The 27,926-nt window shown below is 47.9% G+C and overlaps 1 protein-coding gene across 1 annotated transcript in view; it reads left to right on the top strand.

Annotated features, from left to right (window-relative positions):
• Positions 1 to 2,227: 2,227 nt before the first annotated feature.
• Positions 2,228 to 27,926, top strand: part of MAGEF1 (MAGE family member F1) — a gene marked incomplete at both ends in the record, with an annotated part of 78,171 nt that continues 52,472 nt past the window's right edge. The window contains 2 exon segments of the mRNA XM_081085966.1: positions 2,228 to 2,279; positions 2,596 to 2,765. Coding sequence (XP_080942092.1) covers positions 2,228 to 2,279; positions 2,596 to 2,765 — 222 coding nt within the window.

Here is a 27,926-nt window from a genome sequence, read left to right as displayed (position 1 = left end):
AATTTCTGTGGGTCAGGAATCCAAGTGTGGTTTAATTGGGTCCTTTGGCTCAGGGTCTCTTACAGATCTGCAACCAAGGTGTTGGCCCAGGCTGTAGACATCTCCAGGCTCCAACTGGGAAGGATCTGCTTCCAATATCACTCATGTGGTTATTGGCAGGATCTGCTTCCCTGCAGGCTTTTGGGCTGAGGGTTTCAGTTCCTCACTGGTTGTGGGCCAGAAGTGCCCTCAGCTCCTTGTCACGTGAGCTTCTCCATAAGGCAGCTCACAACATGGTAGCTTGCTTCATCCAAACAGGCAAGTAAAAAGAGCCATCAAGAATGTGAGCAAGATGGAAGTTACAGTCTTTTGTACACCGATCTTGGAAGTACTCATTTTTTTGCTACATTCTACTTGTTCGATGCACTAGCTCCAGCCCACACTCAAGGAGAGAGGATTACACAAAAGTGTGACTTCTAGAAAGTCGGATCACTGTGGTTCTTTTAGAAGCTGTCAGCAAAGAAGGTTCTTGCCCACTCCCTTCCAAGACTCTTTCCTGATATTGTCTAACACCACTCCTGCCCATATCTAGCTGCAAGGGAAGCTGGGAAATATATCTTTATTCTGGGTACTATTAGCCTAGCTAAAAATTAGGGATTTGATCCTGAAGAGAAAACAACATTTTGGAGAGCAGATAGCTTTGTTGTTCTATGAACCAGCCCTACGCATGGAGGAGGAGGAGAAATATGGCTGGGCAGAGTTATAGAATTCAAGGTCAAATCCTACTCTGCCACACCCTATGCTGAATGAATTATTTAACCTCATTGTGTCTCATTTGTATGTGTAGGATAAATGAAATGACCTATGTGAAACACCCTGCACATGGTAGGCTCTCAGTAAATATCTGCTAAATATGTTTTAGAGGTAGTTTAACATCCCAGAAACATTCAAACCAGGATCTGACAGCCTACCAGCTGGCGCTGTGACTCCATGCCATTCCTCTCATCTCTTTGGGCACTAGTTTCTTGTCAACAAAAGTCAGTACCAACACCTGCCCTGCCTATCTTATCAGGTTGCTATAAAGATAACGTGTCCTAATTTTTCAATGTTTTTATTTTTTTTAAATTTGAAATGTCATGCAAACTTAATGTGGCATTAGTGGCCACCAGGTGGCAGTGGGAGGCAATGGGCTTGGGTTATGGCCCATGGCCACCAGATGGTGCTGGCATTCAGCAGATAACACCCTGGCTTTTCTGGGACCTTTGAAAGAGAGCTGAAGGGCTCTTGGAGATGGCCAATGCAACCCTTCATCCTACAGACAAGGGAAAGGAGACCAAGGGAGGGTGTGGATGGGGGTGTCACTCAGCAGTGAGGCCTGGAATCCACATTTCCTGACTCACAGCCTGAGGGGGCTCTGATTCCTACCCAGTAATGATGTTCTCACATTCTCTCTAGACTTGCACTGGAGACCAAAGGTGTCCTGACTTCTTGTTCATAGATCTACCAGATTTTAAAAGCCTGAAAAATGTCCACAAATATTATCTGTCTCTCTGGCTGTGTAGCATAGTCATTAAGAACATGGTTTCTGAGTCAGACAGACATTAATTTATAACGGTATAGCGTGCTCCTCATTGTAAAGTTAGGATAATAATTTCTACCTGAATAAGAAGTTAAACAAAATGAAGTATGTGAAAATAATGGATAGCATTAATTAGTACACACTGGTTGAAGAAGTTTACATGTATTTAATTCATTTAATTCTTACCATCACCTATGTGATATCTACTATTATTAAGTCCATTTTACACAGGACGAAATTAAAGCATAGAAAAGTTATAACTTACTCACACTCATAACTAGTAGGTGGAAGAGTTCAGATTTGAACCTGTCTGTAGATCCTATACCAGGGGTCCTCAAACTACGGCCTGCAGGCCACATGCAAATACAAATATTGTATTTGTTCCCGTTTTGTTTTTTTACTTCAAAATAAGACATGTGCAGTGTGCATAGGAATTTGTCCATAGTTTTTTTTTAAACTATAGTCCGGCCCTCCAACGGTCTGAGGGACAGTGAACTGGCCCCCTGTTTAAAAAGTTTGAGGACCCCTGTCCTATACCCTTAATCATATTTATTACTAATTGTTTGACAGAGAGTAAGTGCCCAATAAATGGCAGATATGGATCCATAGGAGCCACACTGAAGATCCCAGCTTGAGGGACAAGGGTTTGGAATGAGCAATATAACCGCAATGCACCGACACATTCAGAGTACTAGGAGGAATACACAGTTGGAAGAAAAATGTGAGGTACACAGGTTAATAAAACAATGGTAACTAATAAAAATTATTTTTAAAAAGATAACTGAGACATAACATCTGGGCTTTAGACTTTAGAGACAGAGAGAACAGGATTTTAATTCTGTGCCTGCCTCTTGCTGGACCTTGGGCAAGTTGTCTAACATCTTGTAGCATCAGTCTCCTTATCTAAAAATTAATGCACAGTTTAAAAACGTACACACTAGGGCAGATACGTAATTATTACAATTCTTATTACTCAACAAATATATGAGCTGGTTGAAAGAGATTTAAGATATAAAGACACTGCTCCTTCCCTCCAGGTACTTATATAGAGGAGGTGATGTACTTTCACAGCATTCGGAAGGAGGTATCTCAGGAGAGGCAAAACATGCAGTGGTCATTAGAGGAGGGCAAGAGTTTTCTAGCAGTGACAACTGGAGAAGTTTTTGTGAATATGATCATTAAGATTAGCCTTGAAGGAGCACAGAAGGTGAGAAGAGCATTCCTTAACTTTATTGCAAAGGTAAGGGGGTGAGGAAGGACTGGGGAATAGTAAGCTGTCTAGCTGGAAATGTGAGGCAGGCCTGAGAGTATGGCAGCAGAGCAGGAGGGGAATTTCTGGTTAGACTTGGCACATGAAACATATGCACTTGACTCTGTTCCTACAATGACAGTAAAGTAATAAAGTGTAAACCCACAAGGGCTGTAGTAACAAGAGAAAAGACAATAGCTTGTGGAAGACGTCAAAAAATTTTGGAAGATGAATAATAGTTGGATGAGTATTAACTGACTTGGTAAAGAAAACAAAAGCTGCCTACACAGTGGGTGGAGAAGCTTTCAAGAAGGAAGCCAATCTACACTAATAAAAGACAAACATGCAAATTGACCGTACCTTCCCTACACCTTAAGCCACGTCCACCTGCTAATCAGAGCAACTATATGCAAATTAACCCAACCAAGATGGTGGCTGGCAGCCACAGAGCTGGAGCAAGCAGGAGGCTTGGTTGCCCCAAAGATAGAGGAAGTCAAGCTTCCCGCCTGCCACGGGGGCTCTGAGCTCCACTCAAAGCAACAAAGTTTCCATTATAGGAGGTAAATAAACCCCAGATACCTGCTTTCAGCCAGCGCAGAGCTGGAACATGCAGGAGGTTTCCCTCCTGCCTGCAGTGGCTGGCTCTGAGCTCCTCTCAAGGCTACAAAGTTTCAATTATAGAAGGTAAATAAATCCCAGAAGAATAATAATAAAAAAGAACAAAAGGAGAGGCTGGGAGCTCCTGTCACCGGGGGGCTTGGCCAGCCTCAAAACGGCCCTCAGCCCCTCACCCAGACTGGCCAGGCACCCCAGTGGACCCCCCACCCTAAAGGGGGTGTGGCCAGCCTGAAAACAGCCATCATCCCCTCACCCAGGCTGGCCAAACCTCCATGGGGTGAGGGTCCCCACTGGGGGGGGGGGGGCGGGGCTTGACCAGCCTGCAAACTACCATCAGCCCGTCACCCAGGCTGGCCAGGCACCCCAATGGGGACCCCCACCCTGAAGGGGGTGTGACCAGCTACCCATCAGCCCTTCACCCAGGCTGGCCAGGCACCCCAGCGGGTCCTCCACCCTAATCTGGGACACCCTTCAGGGCAAACCAGCTGGCCCCCACCCATTCACCAGGCCTCTATCCTATATAATAGAAGGATAATATGCAAACTGACCCTAACAGTAGAACAACTTGGAATGACTGGTCACTATGACACACACTGACCACCCGGGGGCAGATGCTCAATGCAGGAGTTGCCCCCTCGTGGTCAGTACACCACCAAGGGGGAGCACTGCTCACCCACAAGCCAGGCTGATGACTGCTAGTACAGCAATGGTGGTGGGAGCCTCTCCCGCCTCCTCAGCAGCACTAAGGATGTCTGACTGCAGCTTAGGCCTGCTCCCCGCTGGCAAGTGGACATCCCCCGAGGGCTGCCGGGCTGCTAGAGGGATGTCTGACTGCCAGCTTGGGCCCAATCCCCCAGGGAGCGGGCCTAAGCCAGCAGGTGGTCATCCCCCAAGGAGTCCCAGACTGCAAGAGGGCATAGGCCAGGCTGAGGGCCCCCCCAGTGCACAAATTTTTGTGCACCAGGCCTCTAGTTTGATATGAAAACACACACACACAAAAAAAACAGGAACAACAAAACCGGGAACACTGAGAAATTAAAGGCAGCAAGTAATGCTGAAGTTGATAGAATGGAGTTGGGCTGAAAACATGAGGATGAGCTGAAAGTGTGGTTCCTCTCTCCCAGCCCTTGGAGCCAGATGGCTTTCTCTCTCCCACTCAGCAAAATGCAAGCAGGATTCCGAGCATCAGCTTCCTCATCTAAACACTGAAGCTGATACTCTATCTTGCCGAATTACTATGTTAGAAGCCAGCGTGGTTAAAATGTAAATCAGTTAATACTTTCTTGTAAGTCAGAGAACACAGGAGGTAATCTTTGGAGAGGCTAAAGGAGAGGGACCCTGGACTTTGGAAAGACACCAGGCAAAGCAGATGGAAGCAGTAAGGCACCACACGAAAAATGGATTAAGAGAAAGTTTCCATCCTGAACAATGTGATCACCACCTCTTCCCCTGTTGGGCTCCCAGAATGCTGGGAGGAAGAGGCTGAGGAGGTGTCTGCTGGGCAAACCAACTGCTTCAAGAGAAAGACTTCCTGATACTGGCATTTGTGGGAGTCCCCAGTAAAAGATCAGCTTACTGCTAGATAATCCTCGGACAAAGTCCACCACTGAGCCAGCCCTGTGGACAGACATAGAGATTTCAATGAGCTCAGGAGAAACAGACAATTCAAGAAGAAAAAGAGTATTTTTTTAAAATATATTTTATTGATTTTTTACAGAGAGGAAGGGAGAGAGAGATAGAGAGTTAGAAACATCAATGAGAGAGAAACATCGATCAGCCGCCTCCTGCACACCCCCCACTGGGGATGTGCCCGCAACCAAGGTACATGCCCTTGACCGGAATCGAACCTGGACCCTTCAGTCCACAGGGTGACGCTCTATCCACCGAGCCAAACCAGCTAGGGCAGAAAAAAAGTATTTTTTTTTTTTGTGGTTACTAATCTTTTTTTTTTCTTTTATTGCTTAAAGTATTACAAAGGGTATTACATATGTGTCCCTTTTTTTCCCCTGTTCTTGACAATCCCCTGGCCTCCCCTACCCCCCAGTGTCTTATGTCCATTGGTTATGCTTATATGCATGCATACAAGTCCTTCAACATAAGTAATATCCTCATAGGGAAAGGAACCCATAAAACAAGGTGAGGGTGCTATAGAAAAAAGAATCTTTGGAAGTAAGAAAGGGGCTCTTGGAAACAAAAATAGCTAAAAATTTTAAAGGGTATAGATTTGAAAGAAAAAAAATTGAGGAAATCTCCTAAAAGTAAAACATTAAAGAATTTTTAAAAAAGACAGATAAAAGAAAGAAAAACAAGAACTTAAAGAATTATTCCAGGAGGCTCAATACTAGGACAACAGGAGTTCCAGAGAGAGGAGACTGAGAAAAGTTTGGGGAATAATTGCTAGAGAAATATTTTTAAAATTTTTAGGATAGTTTTTAAAAAGTCATATTAAGGCACACTGTTTCAGACATCAGAAATCAAAAGCAGATCCTCAAAGCTTTTAGAAAGAAAAACTGGGCCATATACAAAGAATTGGGGTTCAAAATGCATCACACTTCTCAAAAACAACGCTGAATGGGCATGAGGGATTTTATTGAGGTGATGAAATATTCTAAAACTGTTTTGTGATGATGGTTATAGAACTAGCTAAATTTAGTAAAAATCATTCAGTTGTACACTTGAAATGGGTGAATTTTATAAATTCAAATACCTCAATAATTTTGGAAAAAGAATTCCTAAAATACTATATAAACATTTCAAATACAAAAGTGTATAAACATATCATAAAACAGCTAGTAAAACAATCCATGTGTAAATATTAAAAATACCATTCAAATAAGTAACTATGTAAAGAAAAACAAATAAAAGCAATACTGATGGAAACTAGGAGATAAGAGAGGAATTTCTTCCAAATTCTGAAAGAAAATCATTTTATATCTGGAATTCTCTAGCCAGTTAAACTGTCAATAAAACATGAACAAAGTTATTGCAGGGTTTCAAAAAATTTGTCTCTGATGTACCCATTCTCATACATACTAAAAGATGTAATACGGAATAAACCAAGAAAGAAGGCATGGGACCCCCAAAAAAGGGGCGATTCCAATGCAGTAGAAAGACTAAAGAACATTCCAGAAGAATATTGAAGGAAGCCCCAGGATGACAGTTGTGCAGCAAACCAGGAAAGCAACCAATCCAGACCAGTGAAGGAAAACATCAGGCTTCAGGAGTGAGATTTCCAAGAAAATCATAAGTATAGATAACCTGATTTATTTAACTATAGAGAGAGAATTCTAGCCTACAAGAGAGCTTGGGGATTAGTGATAAGTGTATAGAAAACTAAGCAAAGAAAATAAAGAAGTAATTATTAACTTATGGGGAAAATGTTATTTAAAAGAAATGTAATCATAGTTTATTATGTCACTCAACTGTGAATAATATTGGCATAGTCATAACAATGTAAATGCAGAATGTTGATTTAACTAAAGCCATGCTTCAACAATGTTGAGAGAATGTGTGTGTGTGTGTGTGTGTGTGTGTGTGTGTGTGTGTGTGTGTTGTCTGTGAGTGTTCTGGGAAAGGGACTGTAAGAGAGATACATCCTCATCTTCCTATGGAAGTTGCTTAGTTTGCATTTCCCTGGAGGCAGACCCTGAGACAAGGATTTTCTGGCAAGTACAGTTTATTTGAGAAGTGCTGGGTACAGTGATAGAGAAGTGGGGGAGTGATATAGGGAAGGGAAACAACCAGTAAGAATTGTGGGATTACACCAGACACCACTGTGGGTGATCAGAGCTTCATCCCACTAGGAAAACTCTGGAAAATGAGGCAAAACACATGCTGCAGAATTATTCCACCTGAGAGAGAGGCAGCTGAGGTATTTACACATCAACTCCCGCTTCATTAGTTGGGACTGCTGGGGTTGAGGGATATGGCATATTCTTTTCCTGGAATGTCAGGCTGCTGTGTGAGGGCAGAGCCCCAAAGCCTTCAGGTAGAGATGCAGACCCTGGCATTGGAAATGAAGAAAGGAAAGGGATTCAGGTGGGGCATTTACAGCATCTGAGATAGAAGTCAATAGATAATGTCTAAAATATGAAAATCTAAAATTATAATGCAAGCATTTTCCTCCTTTACAAAAATAGAGGTATATACCACAACAAATAGCAATAAAATAAAATAAATGATGAAAGCAATTACCTCTGAGAAGTAGGACTCTGAGGTGGGGAGAAATGAAGCAGAGAGCAATTTGTTTCATTATACACTTAGTAGGACTACTGAGCTTTTAAAACATTATATTGTATTAGTTTAATAAAAATTAAAAATATATTTACCAAGGCATGAACAGGTCAGAGCAAAGGAAGATGGGGTCATGATCTCAAGGTAGGAAAGACCAGACTCCAACCTCAATCTTGATTTCAGAACTTTTCCTCATTGGGGTTTCTGGGAGCACCAGGTGACAGCAGAAGGATGACCGTCCTGGGGCCTTTGACCTTGGGTGGTCTGCCCAATGACTCCTGTACGATCTAGGGGACAGGGAGAATGGGGCTGCCACTTGCAGGCATTGTGAGAGCAGGTTTGGGAGGAGCAGGAGTGAGGTCACTCTGGGGCATGCTGAGATGGGATAGTGAGGAGGACCCCTGGGGGAGAGAGCTGATGGGCAGCTCAGGAGGGGGCGGTGCGTCTCCCGTAGTTTCTGGGAATTTTCAGCCAGACAATAGCAGGGGATCAATGGAGATCATCACCGAGACAGTCAAGGGGTGGAGCTTGGGGGCAGAATGATGAGGACACATTTGAAGGTGAGACAGAGGGGAGAGAGAGTAGATAAGAAGACCCGGTGATAGAAGTGTGAAGAGAAGTGTGAGGTCAGGGGTCAGATTTCAAGAGCCCTAGTCCTCAGTGTGTGAAGAAGCCGCTGTCCTGTCATGGGGAGGATGAGATGCAAACAAAAGTCTTGCCGTTTAGCCTGCACTCTGGTAGTAAAACCTCTGCCCCAGGAGGCAGGGGACCTCACTTCTGCTCCTCTTTTCCCCTGGGCAAGTTACTTACCTCCTTTGAACTCAGTTCCTACATCAGCATAATTGGACTGATAATCACAATCAACTGTAACACGGGTACAGTTATACGTTTGAAACACAGAAATGCTTCCAGACTGCTTGGTAATAAGCCACTTCCCCCAGTCCTTGAAATCGGTCCCCTCTCTGCTCCCACCTGCCTGGTCCCTACTGTGGAACTGCTCCCACCCCCAGACCTTCCTCCACTAATGAAGGAAGGATGCCTCCAGGGCCCTCTCCCAGCCCTGTGGACTGCATCCACTCCAATTGGGTGGGCCCATCAGATATTGGTTGTTAAATATTTTGACTATCACCCCTGCTAATAATACTTTTCTTGTCTACCTGACAGCGACCTGGCAAGGATCAAATGAAATAACAGATGTGAAAGGCCTTTGCAAAGGCTCCAAGCGCTGTCGTATAATGGGTAAAATATTGTTTTTACATCAAAATGCAAAAGTAGTGCTGCAGAGAGACACGGTCACAGAGGGCATGGACACAGAGCTGTGATGAATTGCAGGGCTGGAGGCAGTGAGGGGGAGGGGAAGGGAGGAGAGGAAAGGCTGAAACCAGACTGATTGTGCAGCCTCCATCCCTAAGTCCCCATGATACTGTGTGCAGGACACAGGAGATTTGGATCCCCTATGGACCGCCCCAATCCCCAAGCCAAACACATCTCAGACCACATGCTGGGATTTTACTGATACACCCAACTTGTGGGCGTGAGAGAGGGCTGTGTGAGGGAAGGCAGGGGATGTAAGTCCTTACGCATACGTTCTTGTTCATGCTGCTTAAGGTGGCCTGTGCCATTGGGAAAAGCCCAAGGATGGCAGGAACCCCTTGTTTTGGGATTGGTGCCACCTCCAGATGTCTGACACTCCCAGAGTCAATCCCCAGAAAAGGGATCTTCCTACAAGATCAACCCCAGAAATCCTCTACTCTCCCTAGGCCCTCTGTCACATACAAACACATTCAAACACCTTGCTGCATTCAATGCTCAGAATCACTCTGCAAAATTAGGTAATCTAACGCTGCTTTACAGGTGAGGAAACTGAGGCTCAGAGAAGGTACGTGACTTGCCAAGATGCAGGGAACAAATGGCAAAGCAGGGACTTGGACCTGGGTTTGTGCTTATTTCCTTTTTCATTTAAACAGACAGAACTTACTGGAGAGGTGGGGTACCCATATTTCAAAGGAGAACCTTCCTCTTTAATTCAGGCCCTCTGACCCTGAGCCCAGTGCCCACGACAGTGACCCTCCCGGGATAACTGCTGCTCTGGCCGGAAGGGGATTCCTTGGGAGAATCCATTGGTAGCTTGGTGCCTAATAATTACAACATTGCCTCCATCCCTCTCCCATCCACCCTGTCTTTTGTACACATCGGATCCTGTGAGCCTCTGTTTAATAATAACCTTCAGAGATTCCTGATTGCTTTCAGGATAACATGTAAAGTCCTGGCATGGCCTACTGGGCCCTTCGAAACTTAATCTGAGCCCATCTCCCAAGGGTTGCAAACTCAAAGGCCCGTAGGAGCCAGGTAGGGTAGATAAATACATGGGTGAAGCAGGGAGGTGCTGGGAGTGAGAGGGAGTGGCAGGAAGCACGCAGGTCAATCTGGGGGAGAAGCAGCTTCTCAGCTCTGAACGAAAGTGGCCACATGGGAGCAGAAGCCGAGGGTGAGCTGGGGTCATCTGCAGCTTTTACGGGAAAAGCCAAGATCCATAATTTTATGTGAAATCACCCAATTTTTAAATGTTGGGACAACTAAATAAATTATATCTATATAATTAATTATACACACACACTTATATGTATAGTGTGCATGTGTATCATACTCACGTCTTCGGGTGGAATTTGAGGGTGGGCTGCCATTTTGTGGTCTCTATCTTGAGCAGTCTGGTCCACTCATTATTCCTCAAACACACCATATATTGTTCAAGCCTCAGGACCTTTGCCCAGCTCTTCCCTCCACTTCCAACTTCCCCTAATCTTGTCCCTCAGATTAATGCCTTATTGTCTTTTAAGATCCATGTCAACTGTCGCCTTCTTTCTGGACTATTCACGCTCCCTCCGCCCCCACCCCAACTCCAGGCAGATTTAACTGCTCACTCTTCCGGTTTGGTTCCCAACACACCTCATACTAGTGTCTAAGAGCAGACCTAATGCCCTTATCGCTGGGACCTTCACCGGCATGTGAGGGGAGCACGTGTGCTGATTCCGTGGTCTGACTCTGGGACAAATCGCCTGGTTTAAATCCTGGCTCCACCCTTGGTCAAATACCTAACTTTTCAATGCCTTTGTCTTCTCACTGTAAAATGAAAATAAAACAGTACCTACCTCACAGGATTATAGTGGAGCGCATATGTGTGCTAAGTGCCTTCTAGAGTCTTTGCAAGATAGTAAGTGCTTGCTTGTATTTTAGCCATAAAAAAAAAAGTCACAAACACTTGCTGAATACGGATTGTGCGCCAGGTCTGGAGTAGGGGGGTAGGGACCTTCACTTCCATGCTCCCTGTGAGAAAAGTGATTTAACTGACAGTGAGTCTTGGAGCAGGTCTGCCAGCGGGACACCTGCATCTGGGTCGCTGGCCAAGGTGAAGGTTCCAGGAGAGGCTGCAGTGTCCACGCTCTGCCAGCTCAGCTGGGGGACCAACATCAGGAAGCCCATGGCGACTGCATTCAAACGTCACCCTCCACCCCAGGTTTATCAAAGATAAAGCTGGATCGGGTTTTTAAAATCTGCATGACTCTCATGTCTCTCTCTCAATAGGTGCCAAAATCAAGGTGAGAGGAGTGTAATTTACAGGTTCCTTCGACCAAATCCCGGCACTGAGGTTACAGAGGTGAGAGATACAGCCTCAGCTCACAATCTAGTTTCTGTTGGGTCCCTTGGTGAGTAAGAAATTGTCTGAGATAATGTGGTTTGGGACAAGGAGCATGGGTGTTGGAGTCACATGGGCCCCTTTGAATCCGAATTCTGTCACTTATTTGCTGGCAAGATTCAAGCAAGTGATTCTGGCTTCTAGCTTTGTCCCCTGTAATTTGGGACTGTTGCAGGTGTCAGGGCCTATTACAGGAGAGGGCCATTTTGCACATCGATATCAGCGCTCAAATTAAAATTGACATTGTGCCCGATTATGTCGCCCCCCCCCCCCACCCGCCCCAGCTTCTCTTTCTCAAGAAATGACAACGCTTTTCTTCTACTGCTCAGTTCAGAAACGTTGAAGTCATTCTTCTCTCACACCACATACCCAATCCATCAGCAAATGCTTCAGGATCTGACCACTTCTCACCTCCACTGCTGCCTTGCTAGTCTGAGCTGCCATCACCCCTCACCTGGTCATGGCAGCAGCTTCCTCAGTGGTCTCCGCTTCCACCCTTTCCTCCTGGACTGTATTTTTAACCCAGCTTCCAGATGGAGCTCATGAAGAAATGTCAAATCATGTCCGCCTCCCCGGCCCCACTCAAAATCCTTCAAAGGTTTCCCATGCCACTCACAATGAGAGCCGAAGTCCTTACGAAGGCCTACATGGCGATATCTGCCCCCACCCCCACCCCCAGCTGCCTTTCAAATTCAGTCTCCTGCTCTTTCCCCCTTTGCTCTCCCAGTTCCCCAGGCCCCCCCTTGATGCTCCTCGGATATGCCAAGCATGCTCCAGTCTCACTTTGCACTGTCTATTCCCTCTGCCTAGGAATGCTCTTTTCCCAGAAAGTGACGTGGTTGGCTTACTCATTCTCTTCAGGGCTTTTTAAAAATTGCAGCACCCCTTCCCCTTTACCACCTGCCTCCCTTACCTTGCTGTACTTTCCTCCACCATGCAGGTAGCATTCTATATAAGGCTGCCACATCACGTTGTGTGGATTGGATGCCTGGCTGCAGGCACAAGAGCCCAGGCTCTGCTTGCCAAGCTGTAAGCCTGGGCACAGGGTTGCCTCAGCCCAGGGGACTGGCCTTCCCCTAATTTGCATGAACATGATGTATAAGATAGTTGATACTCAAATATTACATATTTAATTTCTCTTTTTGGCTTATCATTTGTCTCCCCACCTTCCCTCACCAGAAGGTAAGCTCCACAAGGCAGGCATTTTTGTCTGTTTTCTTTGCTGATATATGTTTAGCTCTTATAAAGGCGCCTGGCACACAATAGGTGTTTAATAAATGTTGAATCAATGAATGCAATGGCTGTTCAACAAATTTCATTGTATTGAATGAAAAGTTGACACTAAAAATAAAAGACAGCGCCTTGTTGAACTCTTCGCTCATTAAATCACTTGAGTTCCGACTGTCTGGGGAGTGACTATTCTGAGCATCCATTACCACCTTTATCCTGTCCTCTTTGATCACTTTCTGCTGTGTCTAAGAGTCTGGGTGTGCTGCCATCCAATACTGACTTCATGTCTTCTGCATTAATCACGCTCAGCCTTGCCAGCTCCAGATTCCATCGTCTAATGTTTCTTGTCATTGTGCTCCCCATGAGGAACTGTCTGCAGGATGGGGCCGAGGAGATGGAACAGTGGCCAGCAGCCATCCAGATCCGTGTATTTAATTGCCTGCTTCTCCCTACATACTTGGGAGTCCCTCAGGCACCCCCAAAGCAGCATGGCCAAAATTGAACTCATGGGCTCCCTATCTTCCCTCCCACAAACCTGCTCTTTTTACCTAACTGGTGACTGAAGCAGCTCTCAGATGAGAAACCTCGGGCTCATCCTCCTCACCTCTCACTTCTTTAACCCCACATTCAGTCAGCACCAAGGCCTGTTGAGCCAATCTTCTAAAACCTTTTTCAAAATGATATCCCCTTTCACTGCCTTGGTTCAGTGCCTCATCGTCTCATTTGTTCACTATTACAATAGCCCTTCAACTGTTCTTCTGCTCCCATCACCCGAATCATCCCACAGCCAGAGTGGTCCTTCTTAAAAGTATATGTGGCTCTGGCTGGGTGGCTCAGCTGATTGGAGTGTCAGCCCGTACACCAAAAGGCTGTGGGTTCGATTCCCGGTCAGGACACACACCTAGGTTGTGGGTTCGATCCCTGCTCTGGGTGCGTACAATGTTTATCTCACATTGATGTTTCTCTCTCTTTCCCTTCCTCTCTTTCTAAATCAATAAACATGTCCTCTAGTGAGGATTTTAAAAAAGGGGTATATCTGACTCTGTGACTCTCCCTCTAAGGACCTTTCAAGTGGGTGACAAGAGGGTGAAATCTGAGCTCTCAGGCCCCACATGGTCTGGCCCCTGCCTGCTCCTCCTGCCTCACATTCCACCGCAGGTTCCCAGGACGTGCCATGTGACCCATGCCTCCCCGCTCTGTGTGTGCTCGTCCCTCTGCTGGCAGTGCTTTCCTCCACCTTCTCTCCCAGGTGGGCTCCTTCCCCGTTTAGTATCTGAGCAAGTCAGTTGAACGTAGCGGCATCAGATTCTGCTCTCCCACTTTCTAGCTTTGTATATTTGGGTCCCTTCCCTTAAAGCAGTGATTCTCAACCTTGGCTGCACATTAGAATCACCTGGGAATCTTTTTAAAATCCTGATTTCTGGGCCTCATCCTCCGGAAATTCTGTTTCTTTGTTACTAATGCTGTGGCTCCACCCCATCACGAAGAAACAGAATTTCCAGAGGACGAGGCCCGGAAATCAGGATTTTAAAAGGATTCCCGGGTGATTCTTATGTGCAGCCCAGGCTGAGAACCACCGCCTTAAAGCCTCAGTTTCCTCTTCTGTAAAAAGAGAATAACAACAGGTCCTGCCTCACTGGGCCTGATAACTAAGGGAGTTGGTTGACGGAAGGCTCTAGCACGGTGTCTGGAGCAGGATAAACAACTACTAAAAGTTTGCTGGGTTTTTATTATTTATTCCTCAAAAAAGTTCCTCCCTCTTCTTTGTCATTTCTGTACCTTGTTCCAAAATCTGTCATTGAACTCAATACCAGAGGACTAGCTCACGCGTCTGCCCCTCAGGCTGAACTCACTGGACGGGGAGTTCCTTGGGGGCCAGGCTTTAAATGTGGGCCCAGTAAATAGTGATCCCATCTAATAAAGACAAACCTTCAGGGAGACAGTCGGAAGGGCTGCGCTGAAAGGGAATGCTGAAGACTTCTCTCTCCCATCCACGGCTCTTCGCACTGTTGTGTCCCCAGGTGGCCTGGCCGCCCCTGAGCCTGAGGCTGTGCCATCTTGGGCCTCCCCACCACCACGCCACTGGCTGTCCCCAGCACTGTGGTGCCCAGGGGAGTCTGGGCAGGGGGCCTCCCTCCCAAGCTGACGGAGGAAAGGCAGCATTCCAGAGCCTGGTGCTGACATCCGGGCTCACTCTCTACGCTGAGCAACACTAATGGGAAAGCTCTGATGAACCTGCTTAGGGCGCCAGAAGCGGGGCTGTGGGGGGTCCAGGCGGCAGCCCACAGACAGCTTCACCCTCCTCCGGCTCCCAGCAGCTTCAGCATGCGCCCGGCTTGGTGTTTCCTTAGCTCTGGGCTTGCCTGCCAGCCTCCCAAAGACATGCTGGGTCTCTTCCTTCAGTCATTCTCACCCCTCGGATACACAAAAGGTGCCTTTGGGCTCAGCAAGAAAAATCAGAGTGTGATAGGCCAGCGTTTCATAGTCACCGGGAAATGTGGGCTGGGTGTGAACCACGGCCCTCCCCCAGCCAATCTGGAATTTCCACAGTCATTGCTAAGTATCACTGGGTCTGCTGAACAGGCTGCTCAGGGCACTGAAACCCCCACTTTTGAGACACAAAGAGCCCACCACTTTGTTAGCATTTTGCAGACCCTAATAGTCTCCATCTGTCTTATATTTATAGTTAAATATCACAAATGCCCTGCTCAGCCTGGCTGTTGAGTGAAGGAGAGGGCCATACCCAGAACATCACTGGGTGGGGAAGGCAGCAAGCAACTCGAGTTTGCCAAGTACTTTACGGAGAGTAATGCCATGAAGAAATCGGAAACTGTACATCGGTACGGTGGGTGTCTGCGTCCTGCTTCATACAGAAAGAAGCAGATTCAGGATTGGAAAGGATGACAGTTCAGTTAAATCATCCTTAGCTTGGTTCCTCAGAATGGCTGGGGGAGGAGAGTGCCTTCCACGCTATTCCTGGCGCTCTTTCTCTTGGTGACCTCCTCCCATGTGCCTCATTTCTGCTTCTTTTTCTTTCTGAGAACCCCTGATTCTCTCTCCCAAAGCTTCATTGACAGCTCTGGCTGTTCCCTGCACAAACACACACACACACACACACACACAGCCACATAGGCTTGTCTTTCTCTAAGGGCCATTTCTCTCCTTTGCTTTTTTTTTTTTTTTTAAATATTGATTCTAGAGAGAGAGTAAAGGAGAGGGAGGGAGAGAGAAATATCGATCAGTTGCCTCCCAAATGTGCCCTGACTGGGGATGGAACCCACGACCCTTGGGTACATGGGATGATACTCCAGCCAACTGAACCACGCCGGCCAGAGCTCTGGAGCTTGATTCTTTAATCCACCATCTCCTGGTGGGCTCTCCTCTCTTCTTTCTGTGCTCTCTCCCCTGCCCCAGTCATGCCTTCTTCCCCCTGTGGCTTCTTAGCACTTCTCCACCAACTTTAAGTTCCACAGACAGTGAGGCTGTGATAGAAATGGTCCCTCCCCAAGAACCTTCTACTCACAGAGGTTTGCACCCTTGGGGGTGACTGCCTGAGGAAGGTAGAGCAAAACCACCATTGTTCCGGGCAATTAGCTGCCATGGACTAGAGCCATTGAAAGGTTGCCCACGAGTGGGAGGCTCTTGGCTACAAAAGCCCCATTCATTACAGTACATTTTACAGACACCCCAGAGGGCTATGAGAACCTCTACCCAGACATCCCACTCCACAGGAGAGATGATCCCTGTCAGCTCTAAAGAAAACAGATTCAATTCCCTCCGGTTAACCACAAATTGGGAATATCCCTATGCAAATGAGCTTTCTGAAGCCTCTTTGTGGAACAGACCTTCTTCCATGAGGGCCAGAAGGGGTAACCTTAGGAAATGTGTGTTTCAGCTTTCTCCTGTGTCTAATTACCGAGCTCTTTCCTTTCTAATCATGCTTATTTTAATGTAGGAATATGGTAAATGTCAGAATATCATGAAATGAATGCATGATCTAATTTATTTTTGCAGGGAGGGGGAAAATGAGAGCTGAAACACCTATTTAAGTCAGGTGTTCTGAAAATGATTAAATAAGAGGACCAAGAGGAGACCCAAGTGTAACATACAGCTCAAGAGGCCGAGTGCCGCCGATTCAGCCTGCTTATTACACTGTGCAATGTGAATAATTTATCACATTTTACCCTGCATTAAGTACTGTTGAGGATTAATCTTCAGTTTATTTGCAGACCACATTAACCCCTACCTACCTCAATCTGCTGTTTCCTGGCGGAGGTTTGAGGGAGACCTCTCTGCTGCTCTTGTGCCCGGATTAGCAGGGGCTGGACCAACCAACTAGCCCCCTCCCGGGATTTTGTCTGGGAACATAAAGTACCCACGTTGCCTTCTCCTGGCTCATTTTTCTCCTTGTAATGTTTAGATCCTCCCATTCTTGGACTATACACCCCCCCCCCCCCCGATTGTCATGTCCTTTCCATTTCATTTATTAGTTATTCTTTCATTTCAATGCCATACATGCTAATCCGGGCCCTGGCTTCTCATGCTGGACTCAGCATCAAACCCTCCCTGGCCAGGCCCCACCCTCCAGTTTATCGTATATTGGACGAACGTCCCTGAAGTCTGATTTCCACTGCAGTTTTCCTGGGCTCAGAAGCCTTTTGTGGAGGGTCTTGTTCTAGGACACAGATCAGCCTCCTTCACCCAGCACTCAAGACCTCCTTGAATCAAATCCCGCACCACCATCTCTCCAATATCACCTCCTACTTCACCTTTCCAGACACCCTCCCTTCCGACAGATATAGCCCTACATCTCCCTAAACAGCCAGACTCTCCCCCACCTCCCTCTTCACCAGGCTCTCCTCCCTGGAGGAAGTGTGTCCCTGCCTTCCCTGCACCCAGCACGACTGAAATCCCCATGGTGCCATGACCTCATCCCTCAGGGCCCCAACCACTCTGAACGGCTGCTTCTCTAGCTGCCTTCAGCTGGCCCTCACTGGCACCTGGCCGAGTGCCCTTCACTGGTACATAGCAGAGTGCCCTGCAGCAGGGACGCTAGGCTTCCTGTCTGGGAGAGACTGAGAATCAGCAATCAGGTTGGAAACAGGAAGGGGACTTGTCTCAAAGCTCTGCTGGGAATTCAGCTGACTCTAAAGGGGCTTATCGTCGCATTTAACATAAGATGAAGAAGACATCAACTGCCCACGTCAAAAACCAGGCTGTCTAGGGCCTCTGCTTATGGATCCTCCCTACTCACCTGGCTCTACAGGGCCACCCTCCTGCTTACTCTCTTCACTCGCACTGGAGGCAATGCCAGACCGTATCCTACATGTTGGGACCTCAAAATCATTTTTCCTTTTTCATTTTCCAGCTGGATCTCTTGCCTCAAATTCCTTTGAGAATAAGGCAGGAAATGAACGACCAAGAGGCGAGAGAGTGGTGTCTCTCACATGTTCTCACCTGTATAATAATATCAGTGTTGCCCATTAGTGCCTTCTGTGGACACTGTATCAGATCAGCCTTGCCGTCGGGGGATAATGTGGTCCACCCCCGGTTACGCAGCTGTAAGGGTATTACCCTTTCCCAGGGACTTTTAGGTCACCTTGGAGCACCCATGTTTCCGGTTGAGCCAGTCTCATAGCCAATGACCTTCACTAGTACTGACCTACCTACCTGCCTGAAGGACAGAACAGAGACAGGTTTATGAGCCCAAACAGGATGGGTGGCAGCTTTCAAGCAGTTCCTCGTCCGCAGTGAGTAGCTCAGCCTCCATGCCTGGAATGCATCAGAGACCTGCTTTCCGGTCCTCCCCTCGAATGCAGGCCTCGTCAGCTTCCTAGTCACCCAGGTCACTTCCTCGTTCTCTTCCTGCTCAGACTCATTTCCAGCTGCAGCCTCAACCCATGGGCCCAGGAGGCACTTGGGAAACAGCTACAGGTGACCCAGTTGGTTTGCAGGCAAGGCCAGCTGGCCCATCCTGCAAGGAACGACTCATGGAACCCAAAGACAGAGAGTCCCAGGAGCAATCATCAGCTGGCCAGGGAGGCAGAGGCGTGTGGCCGGCTACCCTGGGGCCACGGTTGGGTCTTGGAAATGGTCAGCCCCAGGCTTCAGCAACTGACAGACCCAGGGGCATCCCATTTCAAGAGGCGATTCAGTCTGCACTTGGATGAGGCCCCTGGCGCACATGTACACCCTGGCCTCACTGCTCAGCAACCTAATTCAGCATCTGAAGATTCAGAATCAGACACAGACTAGGAAGAATTATTCATCATCAGGAAAGCAAATTCAGAGGAATCTAGAAATCTTAATGAATTCTCTGCACTGAAAGAAAGGATTAAAATCTAAGCGAGGTAGAGGACTGCAAAGGGAAAAACCCCTCAAGTGTGGCAAGAGAAACTATAATTAAAACAGCAAATTGCAATTTCAGGGGAGTTGGAGGAGGGGAGGGTAGAAGAGGATAGATGAGTGTAAAGACCAAGGGACATCCAGTGAAGCGTCTGACAGAATGATTCCCAGGGATGTTCTGGGGAGAAAAATCCATCTGGAAACAGAGAAAAGAAAATGAAACAAGAATTTGCTGCATTACTTAAAGCTTTCCGTAGTGGGGGTGGTTGGGGGCGGGGGACATTCAGGAGAGAGAAGGTTATGAGAGAAGAAAATGAAATCGCTCTACCAAAGGGGATTAAAGGAACCATAAGGGCTTTTTTAAATGACTCAAGCAAAAAAAAAAAAAAAAAAAAAAAAAGATGCAAATAATTGTAGGCAGTGAAATTAATGGTGACCAAGATTCTTAGTTCATTCTTTAAATCTGCTTAACAGGAAAAATGAAGGAGAGACATTTGTATGCTTGGGGAGTGATGGAGTCCTTGAAAATTCAGTTCCATAGAGCACTGACAAAACCAAATGCATGGCAGAGAATCTGTGTCCTGGGATCGGGCAGAGCTGGCAGGCAATCAGACCCCACAGCAGAGGCAATCTGCTTACATAAAGATACCTGGCACACCCTCCCTTGAAATGTTTGGTTTCCCAAATATTTGCCTCTTTCATGGAACTCTCCACATCTGTCCCAGAAATTAGCAAAGTCAAAAATTGCTCTTTTATCAACCCACATTTGAATCAGGAGGCCTGGGTTTGAATCTTAGTGCTGTCACTTACTGGCTTTGTGATGTTGGGCCAGTTACTTAACCTTTCTGAGTTTTATCATTTTATAGGAATACTAGAGGCCTGGTGCACGGATTTATGCACCGGTGGAGTCCCTCTGCCTGGCCTGCGCCCTCTCCCAATCTGGGACTCCTCGGGGGATGTCAGACTGCTGGTTTCGGCCCAATCCCCGAATCCCGGCAGGCAGGCCAGGCCTGTGGGGATCGGGCCGAAACCGGCAGTCCAACATCCCTTGAGGGATGTGGTAGTGCGCAAAGCAACAGGCTGCTGGGGAGGAGCCCGAGCCCTGGCCAGTCATCCCATCCTGGCCCCGCTGTGCCTGCAGCTGCGGCCAGTAGCACTGCTGCGGAGGTGGGAGAGGCTCGGGCCGCCCGAGCTGCGCTTACCAGCCATGAGCCAGGCATCTGGTGCCCATCAGTCAGCTGGGCGGTGCTCCCGCTGTGGGAGCGCACTGATCACCAGGGGGCAGCTCCTGCGTTGAGCATCTGCCCCCTGGTGGTCAGTGCATATCATAGCGACTGGTGGACCGGTCATTTGGTCGTTTGGTCACTTAGGCTTTTATAGCTATAGATGGTGATGATTAAATGGGATTACATATTAAAGTACTTATCACAGTGTTGAGTCCACAATAGACTGTCAGTGAAGGTTCACTGAATCTAAAGGCTTGCCAATTTCTTTGGTCCAAAAGACCTTCATGGAGCCCTGCCCTTGGGACGCATGTCTTCCTGGGATCTCCATTTTATAGCTCCCTAGAAAAACACATAGACCTAGATTCCCGAGGGAGGTACAGGACACAGCCCCAGCAGAGTCTTCACGTGTCCCTCACCTAAATGCTGACATGCACAGTAGCACATGGCCCTCCCTGTTGGCCCACCAGGCCGCTGCACACAGCCTCTCACTCAAGCCCCCCTTAGTGATTTAGCACAGCAGGAGCTCTCTTTATCCCAGCTCTTTCCCCTCAGCTGTTTCCAGCCCCTTTCCAGAGTCACCCCTCTCCCCCCGACCCCCAATCCTTAGGAGATGTCTGTCATCCTGAGGTCCAGACCCATCCTGAGGGAGCCCAGCAGGTGGAATGAAGTCCTGCCCTGTCAAGGGAGGTTGTGGCAAGAAGAGAGAGGAAGAGCAGTTGGGAAACAAAATGGATTTCCAAGCAAAGAGCGATGGGGCTTGGACCCTGGGCCAGCAGTGGGGCTTTTCAGACGTTCTGGGAAGGTTCAACAAGACCCCTTGATGAACTGGTTTTTGGGGCACAAGGATGAGGAGGAACCTAGATGGATCCACAAGGTCTCTCTCCAGGGCTGGCTAGTGAATGATTGTCCAGATACTGATTGGGCTGTGCCCTGCTGCTACAGGTCACTTTACTCCACTTGCTTTTACTAGTAAATAGCTGCACCGGATTTTTCATTCTTCTTTAGCAGGGAGTCCACTGGGACCTGCAGCTTGTGCTTGGCAGTGGACAGGGGTGTGAAAGATGAGGCTCCCCACCCAGAAGCCAGCCAGCTTTACTGTGTCTCTAAGGACCCCATCTAGCAAGGGCCTTTCACTGTCATATTGTGCTCCAGGGCTCTGATCTAACCACATGCCTGGTGGTGGTAAAGAGGAGATGAAACGTCCCTCTCTCGTAACCATCATTGCTGGGTTTGTGATGATACTGTGTCGTAGCCACCAGGCCCAGGCCTCTCCAGTTTGCATTTGCCCCTGAGGCCCACCAGGCACTCCTGTATACAGCTCAGGGAGAAGAGAACTCTGCTCCCTGAGGGATGGGAGAGAGTTGCTTAGTTGTTCAAACCCCCAATTTACCAACCCTTTTGTGGCAGAAGTGGTCAACCCCCACCTGCGACCCTTGCCTAGTGTTCCCACCTCCCCATGGGATGTCTGGCCCAGTTGGAATTCTTTGGACGCTGTAGTAATCAAATAAGAGTCAATTACTTGGAGCAAATCACTTAGCCTCTCTGAGCCTCAGTGTCTTCATCTGCAAAATGGAGATAATTACACGTAACTTGTGGGACTATTGGTAGGATAAGCTAGAAATGCCAGTGCAATGTTTTGATAAACTGTAAACACCCAGACAAATTAATGATTGCTTGCTTAATTATTGATTGCTTTTGCATAGCCTGGGAGGCATGTCAGCCCAGTTCCCCTGAGGAATCTTTCTCAGGCTCCTTGCCTAGAAGCTGGGATGACATCCCCTCCACTCCTTTCATTTTTAGCTTCCGTTGTACTCTAAGCTTACCTCTGTGACAGCACAAATCAATCTGCACTGTAATTGTTACTTGGCACATCAATCTTTTACCCCGACAGATCACTCCTTTCCCTGGCCCACAGCAGGGGGCTTGGTACAAATTTGATGAATGAATGGACTGAAGCATTGGGAGGTGGGGCTGACGATGCCAGACCTGGCCACCAGGGGGAAATCACGCACTTCCTAAGCAGGTCGACTTGAGTCATTGTAGAGGCCCTTCTTTAAGGGAGAAAGCTCTGTAAGAATTGCTCTACTGGGTGAAGGCCAGAGCCCAGAGCCTGGGCTACAGATTCTCTCTTTGTGTCTGACACTAGCTCTGTCCAAAAACAGGACCACATCCCCATGGTGTTTTGAGTCCCTGGATCTGCCAGGAGCCTGAGTATCCAAGATGACCCTGGAGGAGTAGAACCAGGCTGTGTTGGGTGGCAGGCATTGATGACCTCTGCTGACAGGGTCTGAGGATCAGTTACATGTTGTGCGCACATATGTGTGAGTCCATGAATGGGCATGTTTTATTAGCGCTCTTGGCCCATCCATGGAGATCTGGCCACCACCTGTCCTTATAAACGACGTAGCAGAGAAGTGGCAGGCAGCACTGAGGCCTGGGATGTAGGACTAGTCTGCCCAGAGCCCGTGGCCTGAGCAGGTTTCCTGCTCCTCAGTTGCCGCCCCTGTGAAATGAAAGCGTTGGGGAAGGCGGGCCTTTCTATAAGGGCCTCTGTAGCTCCGACATGCATTCTTCGTATTTCTGAGGTGCGGGCTCATTCAAGTTCAAGGGCTTTGGGAAACCCTGGAGATTCTCAGACTGGATTAGAACCTGCATCCTCAAGATGGGCCTGTGCTCTCTCTGACTTCTTGTCAGGGCAAAACCCAAACTCACCTGCTGAATTCTGCCCTGGGCTCTGAGAGGTGAAGGCTCTCGAAGACAACAGGGATGCTGTCACCTGCCTGTCTGTCTGTGAAGACCTCCCAGGTGGGGCAGCCTCTGCGGATCTCTCCTTGCCCTGGGCTTTCCCCAGTGCCCCCCTCTCATTCTCAGGCCACCAAGTTCTCTCTGTCCATTGATGTTTCTATTAGCCGGGAAGGTGAGAACTGGCGACAAACCCAGTGGTCTGGGATACCGGCAACACGTAGAGCCTAAAGCTTGGTCACTTGGGGCCTCTTCCTCTGGGACCCCACCCCAGGCGGAATAGGCCAGACAAATGAGAATCTACCCAAGCACAAGCTACTGTTGAAATAAAGGCTGAGATGTTTCTTTATAATTTTCCCCTTGAAATAAACCCAGACTTAAGAACAACAGAAACACACAAAATGTGTTTTTAGTGGAACCCAGATGGAGGGCTGGAAGCCCAGCGGGCTGTCTCCATAGAGGCCTCTTGTCTCTGGAATTCTATCCCCTCCTTCCCACCCCCCTCAGGAACATCCACCCCCACCCTCCCTTGGGCTTGGCCGATTCCCTCAGGCCACCTCCTCAGGGTTGTTTCCAGGTGGGCAGAATGCTCCCCCAACCATCACTCTCTGGACATAAGGCTGAGTTTGGCGGCTGGAGAGATCTGTAGTTTCAGAGATTTGGGGGAGGGGATTGGGGACCAGGAACAACTCAATCCAAACACCTGGATCTGCAGAAATACAACAAAGAGAGTGAATTAAGACATCTGAAAAAAATACTCTGAGGAATTCTGCTCACCCACATGGCCCACTGCTTCTCATTAAATAGCCACAGTTCTCCATATTAACATATGCAAATCCAGTCCTGTGCGTGATGACTTAGGACACAAAGGCAAGTCCTGACAGCCCTTCTACCCCAAGTTGGTCAAAGGGGATGAAGAAATCTTACTGACTCCATTTTGATTCTGTGAAAACAATCGTCTTGAGAGTTGTATGGCCTTTTCTTGAGAGGAAACAGATGAGAGGAGTTTTAGGGGGAAACTAGGGAAATTGATCCTATAAAAGCTGCCTCTTCTATGAAGTAGTACTGTTCATTTTCAACAAATATTCCTGGATGTCCACCACGAACCAGGGACTGTACTGGGCGCCGGAGACACAGATATAACCAAGACATGGAAACTAGCCTCAAATTGCTATTGTAGAGGAGGAGGAAGAGGAAGTCGGAGATTATAATTAAAATCTCTGCTGATGGAAGGCGGAGACTTTGGTCAAGGATGGTTTGCCTTTGCGACTTCTAGGTAAAGATTGTTGACTATAGGGGTCTGACCCTCAAAAGTGAAGTTTGGGCAAGAAATAGAGACTTTGGAGTTATCAGTGTAGACATGGGAGACAAGTTGCCTGGAGAGAGGAGTGGAGGACAGAGAGCCATTAAGCAGGAAGGGGGTGATCTGGGCTTCCCCAATCACTCATAGAACCTGTTTCCTCTTTCACTTCCCCTGGAGGTCATTCCTGACTACAACTCTTCCTCTGACAACCTCCTCTTCCTTATTTCCCTCTCTTTTTCCTGTTTGGTTTTTTCCTGTGGGCTGATTCGAATTGAACAGCAACAGGGAGGAGTTTCATGAGTACAAGGACAGTGACCCTCTTGTTCTCTGGCTCCTCACTCCCCGACCAGCACACAGTGGGCCCTCAGCCCAGAGGCTCTCAGTATCTGTTGCCTGAATAAAAGAAGGAAGAAGAAGCCAGGCTAGAATTCCTTTTTCATTTTTATTTTTGCTCCCTTCAGACCTGTGCGGGGCCTCACTCCTGCTTTGAAAGGGAAGAGAGCACTGGAGAATGAACCGTGCAAAGCCAGGGGCGGTGGGAAGGCTGGCGTCCTGTCTGAGCCTCACCTCCTATTTTCAGTCGTGACACTTGGACCAAATGAAGCCGTTTGCTCTCCCCTGGGACCCTCTAACATGAGCCCTGCTCCATATGCATCAAGGAGCAGGCCAAGAGTGGAAGGAAGTGCCCAGACAGAGGGAGACAGAGTATTAAAATTCCTCCGCCAATTCCATGGGAAGGAGTTTACAGTTCCTAACTGACCGTAAACCCTTTCTCCTGACAGCTCTTGGAATACATCACTCCGGGCTCTCCGGAGCAGCTGACACATCGCAGTAACGCGTCTCCAGAAGTCAGGGTCTGCTGACTCCAGCGGGATGGGAAGGCAAGCAGGGAGCAGCTGAAATGGCCCCTGTCTCCTCCGACTTCAGAGACCCAGGGCAGACGGCCGGCAGGCCTGATGGAGGTCCCTGGAAAGGGCTGTCAAGTGCAGGCTGTGACCCCAGCCCCTGCAGAGAAGGTGGTTTGTCAACTGTCCATCTGCCTGCCTCTGGGTGGATTCTTATTCACCTGGTGGGGAAACTCATTTTCTCTCAACTGCAAGCTCTGAGTGGCCTGTCCCATATGTCTTTTATTAATAAAAACGAGTCATTATTACTACATAATTGCAGTTCATTTGCTAGGCCAAATCTTTCAAAGCCCAGGGGCTGGGGGTGGTGCAGGGGGAGAAAATAAAAGGGAACCTTGATATGAACCACTTGGGAACCACCTGTGTAGGAAGCACCTCTGGAGAGACTCTCAAACGGTGCAGGGGCCTTAGGAGACTCAGCAAAACGCAAGCTCTCTCAGGCCTGTGAGACTGCCCCGCAGCCCTGGCGCCAGCTCCAGGATCAGGTGACCTGAAGCAAGTTCCCTACCCTCCTGGAGGCTCCGTTTCTTTTCTTTCTGCCTTTTTTTTTTTCTTTCTTTCTTTTTTGGAAATCAGAGCTCATGTTTCTACCCTGCTTGACTCCCAAGGTCGTTCTGAGAATCAAATGACATCCATCGTGGATTCTTCATTCATTCACTCAGTAACCATCTGCCCAGGTACTTTATGGGTCAGACATTGTGCTGGCTGATGGGATGCAAAAAGGAATAAAATGCAACCCTGCCTTCAAGGAGCTCACGGTCTAGTGGGGGCCCCACAAAGAAAAAAGCTGAGAGGAGTAATACAATGTGTATTGGGGGACCCTCGATGCCCGCGGTGCTTTGGAAATCAGAAGGAAGGCGCCCCACTTGCCTGCTACTGAGAGGGCTTCAGGATGGGGATGCCTGGAAGGTGAGCAGGAAAACTGGGAATATGTCACATCATTTCCAACATGTCAACATGGACGTGGTGTGTGTGACCTTAGAGGCAGTCCTGATGCCCTGGTCTGAATATGGTTATTGCTGTGTGCATCTTATGACCACAACTGTCCATCAGGGCTGTAAAAAGGGGACTTTTGCCAGACTGCTTTGCCCCATGTGGAGCATAGCATCCAAGCTGTCTCCTTAAGGCAGTTACACGGCCCCCAGTCTGCTTCAGATCTACTCTCTTAGCAACTTTCAAACATACAATACAGTATTATTAACTACAGTCACCGTGATGTACATTACATCCCATGACTTATTTATTTTATAATCGAAAGTTTGTGCCTTTTGACCCCTTTCACCCAGTTCAGTTTTTGGTTTTGGTTTGTGTTTAGATTTCACATATAAGTGGCATCATACAGTATTTGTCTTTCTCTGTCTGACTTATTTCACTTAGCATAGTGCCCTCAAGGTCCAGCCATGTTGTTGTCAATGGCAAAATTTCCTTCTTCTTATGGCTGAATAATATTCCACAACATCTTTATCCATTCACCCATTAATGGACAATTAGGTTGTTTCCACATCTTGGCTGTTGTGAATGATGCTGCAATAAACATTGGAGTGCATATATTTTTTTGAGTTACTGTTTACCTTTCAGATAAATACCCAGAAGTGGAATTGCTGGATCATATGGTAATTCTATTTTTAACTTTTGGAGGAACCTCTATACTGCTTTCAAAATAAGGTTATTTTTTTAAGATGCCAACCTGTCTCAGCTCTAGGGAACTTGAACTAGAACTTGGAAGGAGCAGTCTTAGGCTCTTGGGGGTCAGCACAGTGGTGACAACAAAAATCAGAGGGAAAAAGCCCCCTTCCTATCCCAAGAAAGATGGTGCTCAGGGGACCACGCTCAGGCGTGCTGTCAGCCACCCCTGCAGCTGGAATTTCTCCTCCAGGATTCTTCTGGAGTTTTTCTGTGTGTTTCTTTTCACAGAGAAGACATTTCACTTATGCCTATAAGAAAATAGGACCAAGACTGAACTCTGAAAGCCTCTGTCCTCCGACATGGGGAGGGAGGGGGTTCGGGGGGAGGGGGGGGAGGTTCCCAGGAAAATGGGCTGGGACCCACGCCTGGACTTTCCTACTGTGGCTCTCTGGATGCTGGACCCATGTCTCCTGCAGAGGTGGGTGGGCAGGTCCCATACACACACAAGATGGGGTCTGTTTCCTGGCTGAAGGAGAGAGACATGTTTATCCCTCACCTCTGGGCCCCTCATGAATTCTGATTCAAGCCACACAGACCTAGGAATCGATAGTTTTAATCATTTCAAAAACTAGCCCCACTCTGGGTAAAATTACAATGCGCGAGAAGCTCAATGGAGCTTAAAGGCCACAACCTCATTATCATTTCATTAGACTCACATTTCAGCAAGATGGAAAGCAATGTTCTCACACGCCGCCCCCTCCCACGCCTCCCCCGCTCTCCCCTCCCCTCCCCCGCCCGCGGAATAACTGGAGGACAGCGATGGTTTACAGCAGCTGTCAGCTAGAGAGCCACTGGCCCGTTCCCATCATGCACTCTGCCCAAGGAGGAAGCTCGGCGCAGTCGCTGGAGACCCCGGCGCAAATCAGCGCAAATGCCTCCCAAATCAAGTTTGCAATCCTGGGAAGTTTAGTAAAAACAACCCTGCTGTCAGTTTGGCTTCTCACAGCTGGAGGGGTCAAGTCATCAACACAGCATAAACCCAGGCCAGCAGAACCTTGTCCTGCCCAGGGCCCCAGACGCCCTCTGGGAAGCAAAGGGTTTGAAAATGTCTTAAACTTTTCCAGTGTGTTTATTTTCTAGTGTTTAATGATATTGTCCATGCAAGGCGCAGAACCCCAGCTCCTGCTAACAATTAAA

This window comes from Myotis nattereri, assembly GCF_964212035.1.
Source record: "Myotis nattereri genome assembly, chromosome: 3".
NCBI classification, from domain to species: domain Eukaryota; kingdom Metazoa; phylum Chordata; class Mammalia; order Chiroptera; family Vespertilionidae; genus Myotis; species Myotis nattereri.
Note: the sequence above shows the minus strand (reverse complement) of the source record. Positions and strands in the feature narration are given on the sequence as shown.